This window comes from Cygnus atratus, chromosome 17 (genome assembly GCF_013377495.2).
Source record: "Cygnus atratus isolate AKBS03 ecotype Queensland, Australia chromosome 17, CAtr_DNAZoo_HiC_assembly, whole genome shotgun sequence".
In the NCBI taxonomy this organism is placed as follows: domain Eukaryota; kingdom Metazoa; phylum Chordata; class Aves; order Anseriformes; family Anatidae; genus Cygnus; species Cygnus atratus.
In genome coordinates, this window is record NC_066378.1 from 13837553 (window position 1) to 13851915 (window position 14363).

Consider the following 14363-nt stretch of genomic DNA (forward strand, 5'->3'; position numbering starts at 1 on the left):
ACACAGCTAACGAGAAGGCTGAACAAAACCAGCAGTTACAGTAAGACCCGGCACAAGCCTAATTACACGGTACCATAACGCCCTCCGAGCGTTTTAGAAATAGACTTGGACATAAGTGGTAAAGTTAGCATTTCCCACAAGGCTGAAAATCAACATCTACTAAGCTACCTTTTAGTTGCCACAGTAACTGCTTACACGGCATTTCCTACCCCACTCAAAACATCAGGCAATGACCATCACAAGAGGCATTCCTTGTTACAAAGCCGAATTTTCTGCTGTCGTGCACTTCCAAACATAGATCGCCGTTAATTACTGTCTGCTATCAACTAAATATAAATGCCCCATTACGAGCCTGTGCTGCCCGGGAGTTATTTATGCTACAGAAAACGATCCCGATCCCACAGGAGGTTCTGCTCCCAGCACTCGTCTGTTCTGTGCTTTATCTGGGGTCTTTGCCTCTGGGTAGGAGTGAGCACTAACGCTCCAAGCTACTCCAGTGTTTTTGGGAGACAGACATCAATTTCATGTCTCTTCACCTTCTGCTGCAAGTTCAGCTCCTCTCTCCTTGGAGAACAGAGCCAAGGTTCCCAGACAAAGTTTCTACATTTTTCAACCGAACCTTCAAGCCGGATCAGGTTTAGATTTGAGATTTCCGTCAATCTTAAAAAGCAACCTAAAATTTTAGCCTAAGTTCCAGGCTCCCTAAGTCATATATCGGATCAATAAAGTGCCAGCAGGATAATCGCACTAGTTAAAACCAGCTCTCCTCCACTTACACTCCCGCAGCATCCTGGCACTCACCGCTCGGCTCACCAGCGAGCTGTGTCTCAACGCCAGCCCCGAGCCTGCTCGCGATCCCAAACCCCAGCTCTGATCTGCCCGGCACACACTAACGGCAAGAACTGCTGCAGACAAATCCAGTTCACTCCGTAAGTGAGCCAGGAAGAGTCTTGTTGCCTCCTGCCCTCAGATCTAACAGGAAAGCGTTAAAAAAAAAAAGGCTGGGAGTTGCATACCAGCAGTGACACCACCACAATGTATAGGATATTCAGTCAGATAGCAGCCTCACGCGCACTCAGCTGGTTTTTCAGCAGGAGGAAAGGAGCGGTCAGATAACGCACAAGGAAATCATTCACAGCATTTCTGTCTCAAGAATTTTAGGAAATACTTTGCTGGGAAAATGGAAAAATATCCCCAAGGCTGTTCTTTGATCCCTAGGGAATACTGACTGAGGCTGCTACAGCAGGACAAAACGCGGTCGAGACAGGACTCTTTCCCCAAGGCATCGGTAACGCCTGCTCCAGCAGTTCATCTGGCCTGACATTCGCCTTCATTGCAGGCAGGAAATCTTCTGCAGTGAGGCAGATTATTCCCAGTTGTAGGCAAGTGAGAAAGCTGTGCTGCAGGAGCAGAAGAAGCAGGAAAAAGACAATCCACGCGGCAATTTTTTTTTGCCACCATGTATGTATCTGCATGGAAATGAGCTGGAAAGCAGAACTAAAGAAACAATTGAGAACAAGATTCCTAATTTAAATGTTGTTTCCTAAAACACACGCAAACCTTACAAAATGCAGCTTTCCTTAGGTCAGACTGCTCGGACTTCCCCAGCCCCACTTGTGCTCCCCGATTTGCTCCTGTTTGGAGGGGACCAGCGCAGGGCTGTAGGGAGAGGCAGCTCACCCCAGTGCCTCGGTGCCAAGGCTGGGGTTTTCGTTACCCAACACTGTCCCTTATCTCCGCTCCAGGAACACTTTACCACCCTCAGTTGCTTCATAGAACTGCTCTAAAAGACAGCTGGCAAAATAAAAGTGAGAAAAAGGCAAGACACGATATTCCAGCCCGGTTTAAAAACAAAAAAACAAGAACACTTTTAAATCCTGCAGTCCCAGTAAACATCTAAACTCCATTTCTTAAAAAAATCTCCCAAAGAACAGAAAAAATACTACCATTAGAGAACACCCCCCGCGTTTGACCCCCAGCAGCAGTGATAAATGCCCAAGTAAGCAGCGTTTGTTAGCAGCATAAAAACGAGTGGTTTATACATACTAATTTGGACTGGTTTTCTTTGAACAGCAGAAGCATTGTGCTGGCCCAAGAGTCAGACAGAAGTCAGTAAATTCGAAAAGATTCATAACTAGCCGTAAAGCTCACATCCTTTCGCTTCTAAACCCATTTAAAAAAAAAAACTGAAAAAGAAAAGAAAAGGTTGATCGTATATTCTGTGCGGAGCAGAGAAGTCGCGTCTGTTAATGCTACCCAGGAACTGGATGACTTTTACGGAACACTGTGTCTTCCACTGATATCCTGGCTTGAGAAAGCACTTGTCCTAACATATCCTGATGGAAAGAAGGCCATTCAGGAGGGGAAAAAAACAGCTGAAGCTCATCTAATCACTTCCCTCCTACAGGCTGGTGTTGTTTGTTTGTTTCCTCTCGCATGCTCTGAGCGCGACGCAGCGTGTATCAGAAACGCGCAGCACACCAGCTGGGCGCTCTGGAAGGTCCGCGTTCACTTGGACAGGATGGGATGAAAAGCATCATATTGACTGCTGCCTGATTGTGGTTTACAATTAAAACCCTGCGTGCCAGTGCTGTAATGTATGTGTGACAAAGGCAGTAGCTGCCAAATTAAAATACTTCCTCACTTACGGTGCAGCCGCCGCATCTCGGTGTGCCGCGTCGCGGTGACTCAGGCGGTACCGAGCTCCTACCCAACAAGAAACTCTTTCAGGTGGCTCGGTATTTATCTGTTAGCGGCTGGCTATCACCGAATTCGCTGAAGACTTGTTTCTTACAGACCCCTGACTAATTCCTTCTCCAGGTACAAACCACGATGACACGCTGGCGCTCCCCAAGCACCACCAGCCTCGACGGAGGAAGAAGCAGCTCTCTGTTCCACCTTTACCCTGCCTCATTGGCATGCACAACAAAAACCACTGATTCCCTGGATGCCCTTCCAGGAATCCCAACCAGTGCAGTATCTCAAGAGCCCCTTTCAGCTCTCAAATAAATGCCAAGCCCAGGGGTTTCATCATGGCCTGGGACATGGTGCTATCTCAGCTGGACCACACCAGCCCCTAATGGGGGGTAAAATCTTACTCTTACAGGCACCTGGGAGAGCCACATGTGAGCAGGAGGGTACTAACAGCTACATTTCTTTGCTGTCCATAAAGTAGAAGCCCTTCTGCACCTGGAGCTGGGCAAGGAGAGGCCACAGCATTGCCAAGACACGGTCCAGCACCTCCTGACTTCACTGTCCCTCGCCCCATCCGCTGGCTCTGCGCTGCTCGGCTTTAAAAGGAAATATTTCTTCCCCTTTGGGAAAACTCCAGAAGAACGTGGCTGCAACACACATCAGTCACATTTCAAGTTGCCTAAGAACACAATAGGCAGTGCCTTTTAATCATTTCAAAATGCCGCTCCCTGGGTCTGCAAAGGCAAACAAGCAGTCTGGTAAAAAAACACTGGGATTCGGAACAAGAGGCAGAGCTGCTCGAGTTACCAGACGGACAGACCAAGCTGGAAGCCAGTTGCCAGTTATGGAACGATTTTCCCTAAGCAGCTTGCTTTGCTGTTGTGGCTTAGGCTGTGGTATGTCCCAGGAATAAAACTTGTATGCCTTGGGTATTTGAGTTCCCTGCTTCAATGGGAAATCTCACATAATACGTAATCATCATCACGCATTGCAGGATACAAGAAAGCACTCCGTTGGTGTTTCTTATAGCTACTTAACTCATTTCATCCCAAAATAAACATCCGTACACAGACGTTAGTACAGAGAACATCACTTTCAGTGGGAAGACTCAGCCAAGCCTAGAGCTGATTCAGCAGCCTCTTACTAGTCTGAGAATTAAAATATTTAACTAAGGCAGAACACAGAAACAATGTGCTGCCCAGGCACCCTGCTGCTCCCCAAACTGCCCTGTGTGCATGATGTAGCCCGTATCATCATCACACCTGCAATGACCCTTCCTATTTCTGGAGCTGTAATGAACTCGTTACCTTTGTGTTTGCTGCTCATCACAACCGCTGTTGGGATCTGCTCGTGCCCCACCAGGGGAGCGAGGCACCTACCCAGGGGCTTGCTTCAGCTACTGCCTGGAGCACTCCTCTAGCTGGATGCTACCTGTAAGCTAAATCGCCCTCTCTCAGACACTATTCCAGATGCCCTTTCAAAGAACCTGCTCACACGGGAAGCTCTCTCTGCTTCTGTTTAACCTTCCATCTCCAGCAGTCCCTCTCCGTTGACCTGTGCTGTGCTTGCACAGTTTGGGTGCCGTGCTCTGTTGCAGCAAAGCTCTGTAACGGAGCCTTGCCTAGGCACAGGGCCACGCCATGCTCTCCTGCCACTAAATCTTTGTCAAATTAAGTTCCTTAATTTCCCCCTCATTAATGGAACAAAATGTACATGTGGTGTGGGGGCAGAGGAGGTCATCCATCAGGGCTGAGCAGGAGCTCTCTGGGGACAGAGATTGCCTCTGGGCTCCTCTAACAGCAGGCTCCCCGAGCAGCAGCGTTAGGGCAGGAACACCCTCCTGCCCCAGCACAATTACTTTCGGCATCCATCAATGCAACGGGTAGCAGCAGCCATGCCCTTCACGCGCTTCCTACACGTTACACAGCAGGTCTCTCAAGCGCCATCAAATTAAGAACACATCCCTTTGCCCCAGCTTTTTGGGTAAGGGGGAGGAGAACAAATCCCCCCGCCAACATTTTCTGCTCAGTCTGGAGAAAGCCCAGCCGGCTCCAAGCAGTCGTGCAGGAACACGAAGCAGCCCTGAAGGCCCCGAGCACAGAACTGGGCCCGGCCCCAGGCCGCTCCCACAGCGCAGGCCCAGTGTGGTGTTAGGACAGGCTGTAAACACTGAGGGCAGTCATGGAGCCGCACCGAAATAGCGACATAAACTGAACTGGAGAGCAGCACATCAGATGGAAGGGAAGATTTGGGGCGACACAGAGCAGGAAGACAAAGCAGCAGCTGCACGCCCCTGCTTCCCAAGGCAGGACAACAACCGGAGCACGCTGGCTGCTTGCTTTGGCTTGACAGGAGACGCAGCAGATAGCGCTTCCTGACCGAAAGGGGCCTTCGGAAGGGGTCTGAGCAACACCAAACAGCGCCAGGGAAAAATTAACTTCAAAGCTGCTTGCTGAGGCGCTACTGTAAAACCTGAGAAACAGAACGGGAGCCCTCCGAGACAGCAGCAGGTCATTTCTCACGCTTCTAATAAAAGTACTTTGTGTCTTTCCAAATGGCCTTTGCTCTGTGTCACACAGCAGTCACGGAGAACCCAGGGCCACAGCGAGATGAGACAAAACACCACAGTTACTGTTACCAACATGGCCGATGGCACCGCCATGCTCGCTCCACACACCCCCGGCCAAGCAGATCGCTCCCCGTACAGCGGGGCAGGGAAAGACCCAGCCTGAGCGCACCAAACGTGGTGTTAAAACAAGGCATTACTGTAAATGTGAGGAGGTTTTGTGATGTGCTCACAAACCACCCTGTGGTACGAACCACAGGTGCCCAGCACACCTTGGGCATCGGCGTGTGCTGCCAGCATTGCTGCCTTGCGGTGCTCAACCTCTGCTGAGATCTCCCCGATGCACCCCAAGTCGAGGCAGCTGCCTTCAAGGGAACTTTTGGAAATGTTTGTCTTCTGAAGTACTATTTTATTACAAAAAATGTGAGGCAGGAAAGCTCCTTCCATACTTGTGGCCACGTCAGGGTGCGGCTCTGATGGGCTATGGAGTCCCTGCTCTCGGCCTTCCCGAGCTGAAGACAAGTCACTCCAAGAAGAAACCCAAACCATAGGCTGTGAACCACAGCAAGGTCCAAAACTCCTTCGGACACATGGGGAACATCTCCCCATCCCGGGGGGCAGCTGGGGCACCAACAGGTCACCAGGGGGCCAAGGCAGCAGCCCCCAGAGCTGGGGCAAGCATCTCCCCATCCATCTCAGGGACAGTCGGGCTGGCAGGAAGACCCAGCGGGCTTCCCCCTCATGTTTCTAGCGCTGCAGCAACAAAAGGAGAGTCTAAGCATGTATTGTTTGGCTGCAAGGCGTGGGCCACATTCACAGTGCAAGAATGCTGAGAAGGGTTTGAGACACTGCAGGCCATTCACAGCGCCAGATACAAACTCTCCTCCGGCACAAAGAGGAAAAAGAAAAATGAAATCAATCATGAAGCCCACAAAAGCTAATTTCCTAACATAAATAGACTGCTAATGATGTGCCTCCAGCCGCTGCTGCCCACCCCACGCATGCAGGGCGCTCCGGCTGCCTTCGCCCCAGCCCTGCGCAGATGCAAGGCGGGCAGACAGTGGCTGTGACACTCTGCAGGGTACAGAAAGGGCCGTGGACACCCCGGCTGCATCCCCACCCCAGCTCCATCCCAGCACATCAAGTGGCTGCGGCACAGAGCGTGACCCGGATAAATTGCTGGAGCCCTGTCCAAGAGAGAAGGCAGGAAGAGGAAAGCAAACACATTAGCAGGCTTGCTCCCCGTTCCAGCAGAGACCTGCACAAAATAAGCGAGCAGAACAACTCCCAAACGGCCAGGAAAGAGAAAAGTCTAGGAATCCCTAGTACTTGATGGTGAAAGGCCAAATAAAATAAGAGATTGTTTCACAAGGAAAAAAATAAATCCTTTTTGCTCATCCCATTAATCGCAGAGTTCAAAAAGGCACAAGGCTGATCACAGCATCATCCAGCTATGCGATGGACTTGGAGCTAACGTTTCAGATTGCAGTGAGCATTTCTGAGATTCCCACTGCAAAATGATGTCATTTCTGTGATAGCCACGGCCTCACAAGGCAAGGGCCAGATCTTCTACGAACCTCAGCTGGCACGACTGCCTGTCCAATGGCAATAAAGAAATCTTTCTTTCACTCCTGGGAAAGGGCTTTTTGCTGGGACCCATGGGTGGCTGTGATTGCCCCCATGCGATACTAGGGGAGATGGCAGCTGGTGCAGGGATGTGAGAGGAGCACCCAAATGTCCCAGCTGCTGCGGCCACACATCTGAGGCAGAGCCTCCAGCTCCTCAGGGAGGAGCTGATCCTGCCCCCATCCGTCCTCATCCCCAGCTGAGCTGTCGACACGTCCACCGATCCTCCTGCATTCCTCCTGTCAGCTCATTGTTTTAATCCTTTAAACTATTTTATTAAGTCACCCTACTTCACCCACTCAGCAGTGTCGCCCGGAGACGGGCGAGAGAAACAAGTGGAAGCTCTCCAACGGCACCACTGGAAAAGAAAAGGAAGGTGAATAATAGATCCAAGGATGAAGAACGCAGCTTCCAAACGGAGCGAGAGGAGGTCAGCCAGGACACAGGCAACAGGATGGGAGGCAGGGCTGAAAACTCTACAGACAACAGTGGCGCAGCAACCCAAAAAATAGTTTAGCCGCTGGGTTTCAGAATGACTCCAAAAAAGGCAGCACAGACCAGGGAGTACTTGACACATTGGTAATGCGTAAAAATAAAATAAAATAAATCTCAGTGGATCACACAGGGTAAAAGCAGGTCAAGAAGTTCTAGCTCAATCCAGACACCCCCTCTAGTGTTTAGCTAGAGGCAGCCAGCCTCCCCAGCTCCCCTGAGCACGTGCAGCCAGCACCCCATGGTCAGGAGCACCCCAGAAAGCAAGGAGGCTGCCAGCCAGGGGCAAAGCTAGCTCTAGAAGAAAAAGGCTTGGTAAAACCTTAGGAGCATTCGTCTTTTCCCCCTCCCCTCCAAACCTGGCCACCTTTTAAAATCGGTGTTGCACGGAGAAACAGACAGCCACAGCCCCAGAAGTTCTGCAGATGCCCACACACAGGCACTGCGAGCAGCCCCACAGGCAGCCATCTCCATGTGGATGTGAGCGTTGGAAGCGATGGCAGACAGGCAAACAAGCAACCTGGCAGCTTTCCGGAAAAGCTGAAGGGAGATTTTGTGCCATTCCCTGCCTTTCTGGATGCCTTGGCCCCCGATGCTAAGCTCCAGAGGTGTTCTACCCGGCTGTCAGCAGCACGTCACCATGAATCCCCTTGCAGCTGCCTTCATCTCCGATTCTTGCAGCGTGGATTTCCTCAAGAAACATAGGTGAGCTGGTGTGGTTTTGGCAGGTTTGTAATCTTGGCAGTGACTGCCAAACAAACAAAAAGGGTGCATGGGAGGCTCAGCTGTGCCACCTGGAGCCCCTCAATCCTTCCATCTGCTCTCTTAATGCGGCAGGGGGAAGCTTGCGAGGTTTATAAAAACTTACCGGTGCTGCAAGGTTTATTTAAGATCTTCCTACTGCTACCTCCTTAGCTCTGTAAAAATTGCTTTTAAAACACAATCAAATAAGAGCTGGCTTTGTGCAATCAAAGTTAATTCACTCGTGCTGAGCCCCCAGGCATTCCCCTCACTGCGGGAGGATGATCACATCTCTGCCAGCCAGCTGCACGGGGTCTCTGTACCACTGAGATGGGTGGTGGGTACAGACTTGGGGCCCTACAGCAAGCCTTAGGTCTGTCCTAGGATGATGGGAAGAGCCTGGTGCAATGGGAAATACCTCGGAGGTGCGGACGTACCGGTGGCTGGGACAGGCTGGTGTCCTGTGCACTTCACATCCTCCAAAAACATCTTACGAGCACTTGTCAGGCTGGCCACAGCTCTGATTTGTATGAGAAATCCTTGACTCACAGATCTTGGCAACTGATTATCAAAGATTAAGGTATTTAAAAATCAAGAGGCATGTGGAACCAAAATATTTTTCTGACCCGTCTCTTTAATGCCTAAATAAACAGAAACCATACTGGCCTTTTCCAGGAGAAAAAAAAAAAAAAAAACAAAAAAAACATTCAGCACAAAGCCAGTCCTTTGATAACAGGGCCAGTGGTACTTTTTCCCCTCAAACTGCTGAGGCTTTAGAAAAAAAAAAAAAAAGGAAAAAGATTTATATACAATTCCTAAATGGTCTGATCACCACATCTGCAAGCTGGCAGGCCTCCTGCTGTTACCCTACCTACAGCCAAGTAAACTCATCGCATTGCTCAACTTCAAGTCAGCAACAGTTTCCTGGAAAGGCCAGGCCTTCAATAAGTGTCAAATAAGTGCACGCTTCCTCAGCTCCCCGCTCTTTGAACGTCCCCACACAACCCACCGCAAGATGTAAAGGCCTAATTATATCTCCAGCGGCTTCCACGGCCACACCTACCGGCCAGCAAGCAGCCGAGGGTCACGAGCCTGTGAATTTGCCTCCCCATTGTATGGAGCACGCTAAGGCAGGATGCTGCAGCCTTGCCAGGATGTGATTCAGCGTCCTGTTTTGAACAGTTAATAAAGTCAGCAGCTTCTGCCCCGCCATCTCCCGCCAAGGAGCTGTGAGACAAGAAAAGCAGCAGGGAGCAGGACCCGCCGGGTCCAAAACGAACCGTCCCCACAAATAAATCCTGCAGACAGCCGCCCCAGCCCTGTGTACCTCCCCGGTACCAAAACACGGCCACAAGCCGTTTGCTCAGTGCCGCCACCAGCGAAACGCGCACAAAAATCCCTAAAAAACGCTAAAGACCGAGGTAGTAAGAAGTGTTTTTGTGCATTGCGATATAAGAGTGCAAATAACCAGCTGCAGCGGGACCTCGGTGCAGCGCAGGGCTGGCAGCTCGGGCAGAGCTGGGCCAGGTCCGTGTTCCTGTCCTGCAGCTGGGAGAGGTGCACAGCAAGCAAGGCGAGGAGCCCGAGCAGCGTTGCTGGATGCGCACAGCTCCGAGTTTCCACAGCGCCAGCCACAAGTCACCTTTATTACAGAGATTTGAACCAAACGGGCTCCGTGTAACGCGGCCCTTCGCGTGTGCCGGCCGGGCCGATGCTCTCGAAGGAGCCTGTCCGCAGCCGTTCCTCCTCCTGCTGGTGACAGAGCTGTGAAGGGAGCTCCCGTAAACCTGAAGGCTCCCCCTAACTCCTGCAGCAAACGCAGAAACACCTGGTACGGGTCCACGACCTTCAAAGGAGAAAATCACTTCATTAAGCTACAACAAAAAAGCAGTAAGAAAAGGAACTGTACCGTTATCAAACCGCTGCGGCGGCGACCTGGCAGACACGCAGAACACTTTTCCACCTGGTGAGCGAGGTGGGAAGCAGGGGGACGCGGGGCCGTCCCCCCTTCCATCACATTTCGAAAGCAGCAGCAGGCCCCACGGAGCTGAAAACCCTTGCCTCTTACCACCGAAAGGTTTCAACACTGAACAAAACTACACAGACGCAACACCGACTCGGAGCGTTTCAGAACAGGAGGAAATAATGTCAGCTGCAGGCAGCAGACGGGAACTGGAGCAGAAAGGGGCTCGGGAACATGAAGTGACTTGGCGAGACGCAGAGGATGGCACTGGGAAGGAGAGGAAGACCCTGGTCTGTCTTTCACCCCCTGGCAGCACGCCGGTGCTCCAGGCAGCTCCCTCCACGTGGAAACCACTAAAATTTGGCATTTTGGAATGACAGAAACCATAAGGAAACTTAGACCAAAGAGGACTAAAATGCGCGGCCGGTTCTAAAACTTGGAAGAAGTGGTTTGCGTCCCAGTGCTTCAGAGAGAAAAAAATAAAAATAAAAATCGATAGTTCACGTAACCAGATCCAACTACGCAGTCCAGAATGAAAACCCTGGAATTTTTTTTAGAGTGAATGAAAATCATCTGTTCAGCAAGTGGATGAAGGAGCTATGCCGTAAGTGTGTAGTAGCACACACATCCCGTACCAATGAAATGCAGTTTGAGCTGGCAGCAAGCTGGGCTCTGGTTTCCAACAACCCTTTCTCTAACTATTGGGACCACTGAGGTCTACAAAGCCAGGCCCCGGTCCGCTGACCCCCTGCACCCAGGGCACATGTGCCAAAGCACAGCTGTCACCTAACTCTCCAGCAAGGCTAGTCCAGGGTCTAAAGACTGGCAAATAACATCACAGCCTGCTCCTGGGTTTATTTCCGAGGAGACAACCTGAACCCTCAGCTGCTGCAGAAGCAGCACGATGAAGTTGAGCAATCCTGCCACCCCATGGGCACCGCGTAAAGTCTCCGGGAAGTGGCCCCGAGCAGCTCAGCAGGAAGGGGAGGTGGGATCCATCCAGCCCCCTGCGCAAAGGAGCTGCATTTTACCATCCAAGCTGGGTCTGCATCTGTGCCACAAGTCTTCTTCAGTCCTCGGCAGCGTTTCCCCGAGTACAGCAAAGGGTCAGCACAAAAGCCACCCTATTCTCTAGGCGTATCCAGCGATTTAATTACCAGATTCTTATCTGGAAAATCGTCCATGGAAAAGAATCCTCAAGGGGCTCCTGGGACTTCAGTACCTAGTGTTGGTGTAGCAGCACTTCTCAGCGGCCAAAAGAAAAGCGTCAGATTTTAAGCCCAGTCTCAATGTGCCCATCCCCCGTGACCACTCTGGTCAGCAACACAAAAACACCCAACATCCATCCATCCACCCACTGCTCACAACTGCAAGGTAACCCCGACCCCAACCCGAATCTGCTCTGTCCTCGTCTCAGCAACCGATCCACCAGGCTGAAGAGAAAGCTGCCGCCAGCATCTCGTTCGCGTAGCTCCGCAACGATACGGCTCAAAGCATACAACGGGGTGGAAATAGCAAGAACAAACCCCGCGCAGCAGCGTTAAGTGGCTTCGCTCTTATCTGAAACAGGATAATTGAAGTAGGAAGTAGCAACAAGAAGGGAACTAGCCTGCTGAAGCTCTGCTGTGATTTTTTTTTTTATACTTTATCTCCCGAATTGTGGTTTACAGGTTAGAGGGTAAGCGCTGTCCGCAGCCGCTGGATTTAGAGTGGACAACCCACATAATTACTCGGCCCCATTAGGCGGGTGTCCCACCAGACCAGCTTTATCGCTGCTGCTTCTCGTGTCTGCACAGCGTCAGCGAGGGCAGCCTTTCCCTTCTCCAGCAGGGCATCCCAGCCTTCTCCTCCCCCTGTATGAACAAAGCAGCCCTATAGGATCCCAGCAGCAAGGAAGCAGAATTCCTATACAGGACGGCTGTATAGCCAGGAGGGAGCAGAGCTCTCGTCCCTTCCCACCCCAGGAGCACACCCCCCTTCCCTGCAATTTTCTGGTTTCTTCACACCAGAAAAATAAGAAAAAAAAACAAACCACCAAACCCTCTTTTATGCTTTAAACACTGGTCCCAAACTTAAACCGATAAGGGAAAGGCTGTCCCCAGAGCTCAGCTCCTGCAGGGCTGGCCCCGCAATCCCCACCCCCAGGGGGGCGTGCGTGCTCGGGCCAGAGCCCTGCGTGGGATCAGGGCTGAGATGCGTGGCAGACAATTAACAGCAGTGGAAACATGCTTAGAGCCAAACAGCTCCGCTTACCTCACGTTTAATTTACGCTCTTCATCGCTGCCAGCCTCCAGCTGAGGGGAGAAAAGAGGGATACAGAGAAAGTTACACGCCGGTAGTTTCCACAGGATGAGGTAAAAAAAAAAAAAAACAAACCAAAAACCAACAAACACGTGCTTTTTAAACCCATCGCAGCAGTGACAGGCTCGGGGTGGCCGTCCCCGGGCCATGCGTGCAGGCAGCACCCGCTGCCGGGTGACAGAGGGGCTCACGGGGCTCGTAAGGCTATTAGGGCCTAATCCTGCAGCCGGTCCCGGAGCACAGATCGGTTTGAAGATCGCCGACCTGGACGTCACGCGCGGGCAGCGCCTGGCCCGAGCGGGGGGCTGCCGACGGGAGCCGGGCACACCGGGGCCGCTTCGGGGGTGTGCAGGGACAGCACTAGTGCCCTCCAGATGCAGCCGCGAGGGCCCAGCTGGGACCGTCGCAGGCACCAGTTGCAAGCGCCCCGGGAGCTGGTTGATCTGGGACAGGCCCTCCAACTTCTTGTTCTTTCCTTAAAATAGGGGCGTGCGGGCTGACCTGAGCTCACTCGGAAAGAAAAGCACTTTCACGTAACCTTGCTTTCCAGCCACCTCCTTCAACTTCTCCGCTAGCTTTTGGACTAAATTCCCTAACAAAGAGAAACAGAATTGTGGCTAATTGCGTCCAGAGCTGACGGGAAGAACAAGGCTCAAAGGCGGTTCCCCTCTTTTGTCCCTGCGTAACCAGAGAGGGCCAGGAGCATCCCTCAAAGGGCCAGGTTGCGCTGGGGACCCAGGACCTTAAGGATTGCTCTGAAAAGGGAAAAACCTTCGCGGAAACTTGCAGCTCGCTGGACACCAGAGCCTCGTTAGCTTGGAGACACAGACTTCAGGAAGGCGTGCTCCATTAGGACTCAGAGAACATTTTGTTATTTACTGCAACATTGCTTAAAACCCACATCAAACAGGGCCACACTAAGGGTTACTTCTTTCCAGGTGGTTTTGCAGAACTCAAAAATAAGCAAACAGTTTCACGCAAAACATTCAAGCTTAGAGTTTTCAGTGAGCGAGTGTGTGTGCGTGTGTGTGCGTGCAGGGGCTGGGTTGTTCCGCAGCCCCCTGAAATTAAGGCTTGGGAGTTCGCAGGAGCAGCCCCGTTTGCGATCTGCCGGAACCAGCGGTGCCCAGAAAAAACCCCAAGGCAACCACACGGCCTGGATATTAGACGTACAGCCACTCGGGGGGAAGAGAGAGAGAGACACAAATCCCATCTAAAACCGCCGCAGCTGACGGAGATCTGGAGGGAAACATACCGGCCCTATTTTTAGTTTGTTTACACCGCGCGGCCGCAGCCAGAGCAGCCCGGGCAGCGCCCCGCAGCATCCCCAGCCCCCCGCCCGTGGTCCCTCAGCCCCGGCGGGCGTACGGCCCGGGGTAGGTCCCCGGCCTGTTTGTTTGGGTCCGTCACACAGCAACGGGCCGGAGAGCCACTTTTTTTTTTTTTTTTTTTAAACAAACGCGGCCGTGAAATCACAGCCACCGTCAGCTGAGATTCCGCAGCTGGGCCGGCCCCGACGCCGCTTCGGGTTCATCACCCCGACTCGGGCGCGAGCCCGCTGCCCCTCTCCTCGCCGCTCAACGGCTGCCGAAAGGCCAAGACAGAATTGCTCGGCACCACCGGCGGCATCAAGCACTGCCCTTCGGGCCGAGCATCCCTCTCTGCCGCCAGGTTTCACGTCTGCTGCCAGCTCGGGTGGTGCGGCACGGAGAGGGCAGCCCGGCCAGCAGCACCCATCGGGGCTCACCAACGCGCATGACCCATGCTCTCCGCAGATAAAACACCCCGAAGAATTTACGGCCTGCCACGTTAACACGACAGCAAGCCCCTTGCAGGCAGCAGCATCCATTTTATAAATTCCCTCAGCTTATGAGTGAGGGGAGGCTGCAGCAGCTTACTCACAGCAGGAACATTTGGTCATCGCTTTCCATTAAAAAAAAATAAATCTTCTGGTAATTATCACGTAGGCTAACAACCCCG

The 14363-nt window shown here is 52.1% G+C and overlaps 1 protein-coding gene across 2 annotated transcripts in view; it reads right to left on the reverse strand.

The window, feature by feature from the left end:
* SSH1 (slingshot protein phosphatase 1) overlaps window positions 1-14363 on the reverse strand; it is a 35685-nt gene that overhangs the window by 19679 nt on the left and 1643 nt on the right. Inside the window, exon 2 of one of the 2 annotated variants that reach the window (XM_035565756.2) lies at window positions 12336-12376. In XM_035565756.2, coding sequence (XP_035421649.1) covers window positions 12336-12376 — 41 coding nt within the window. Of the gene's footprint in view, window positions 1-2046; window positions 2444-12335; window positions 12377-14363 lie in introns of those variants that run through there. The other variant, XM_050714293.1, reaches the window with a different exon arrangement.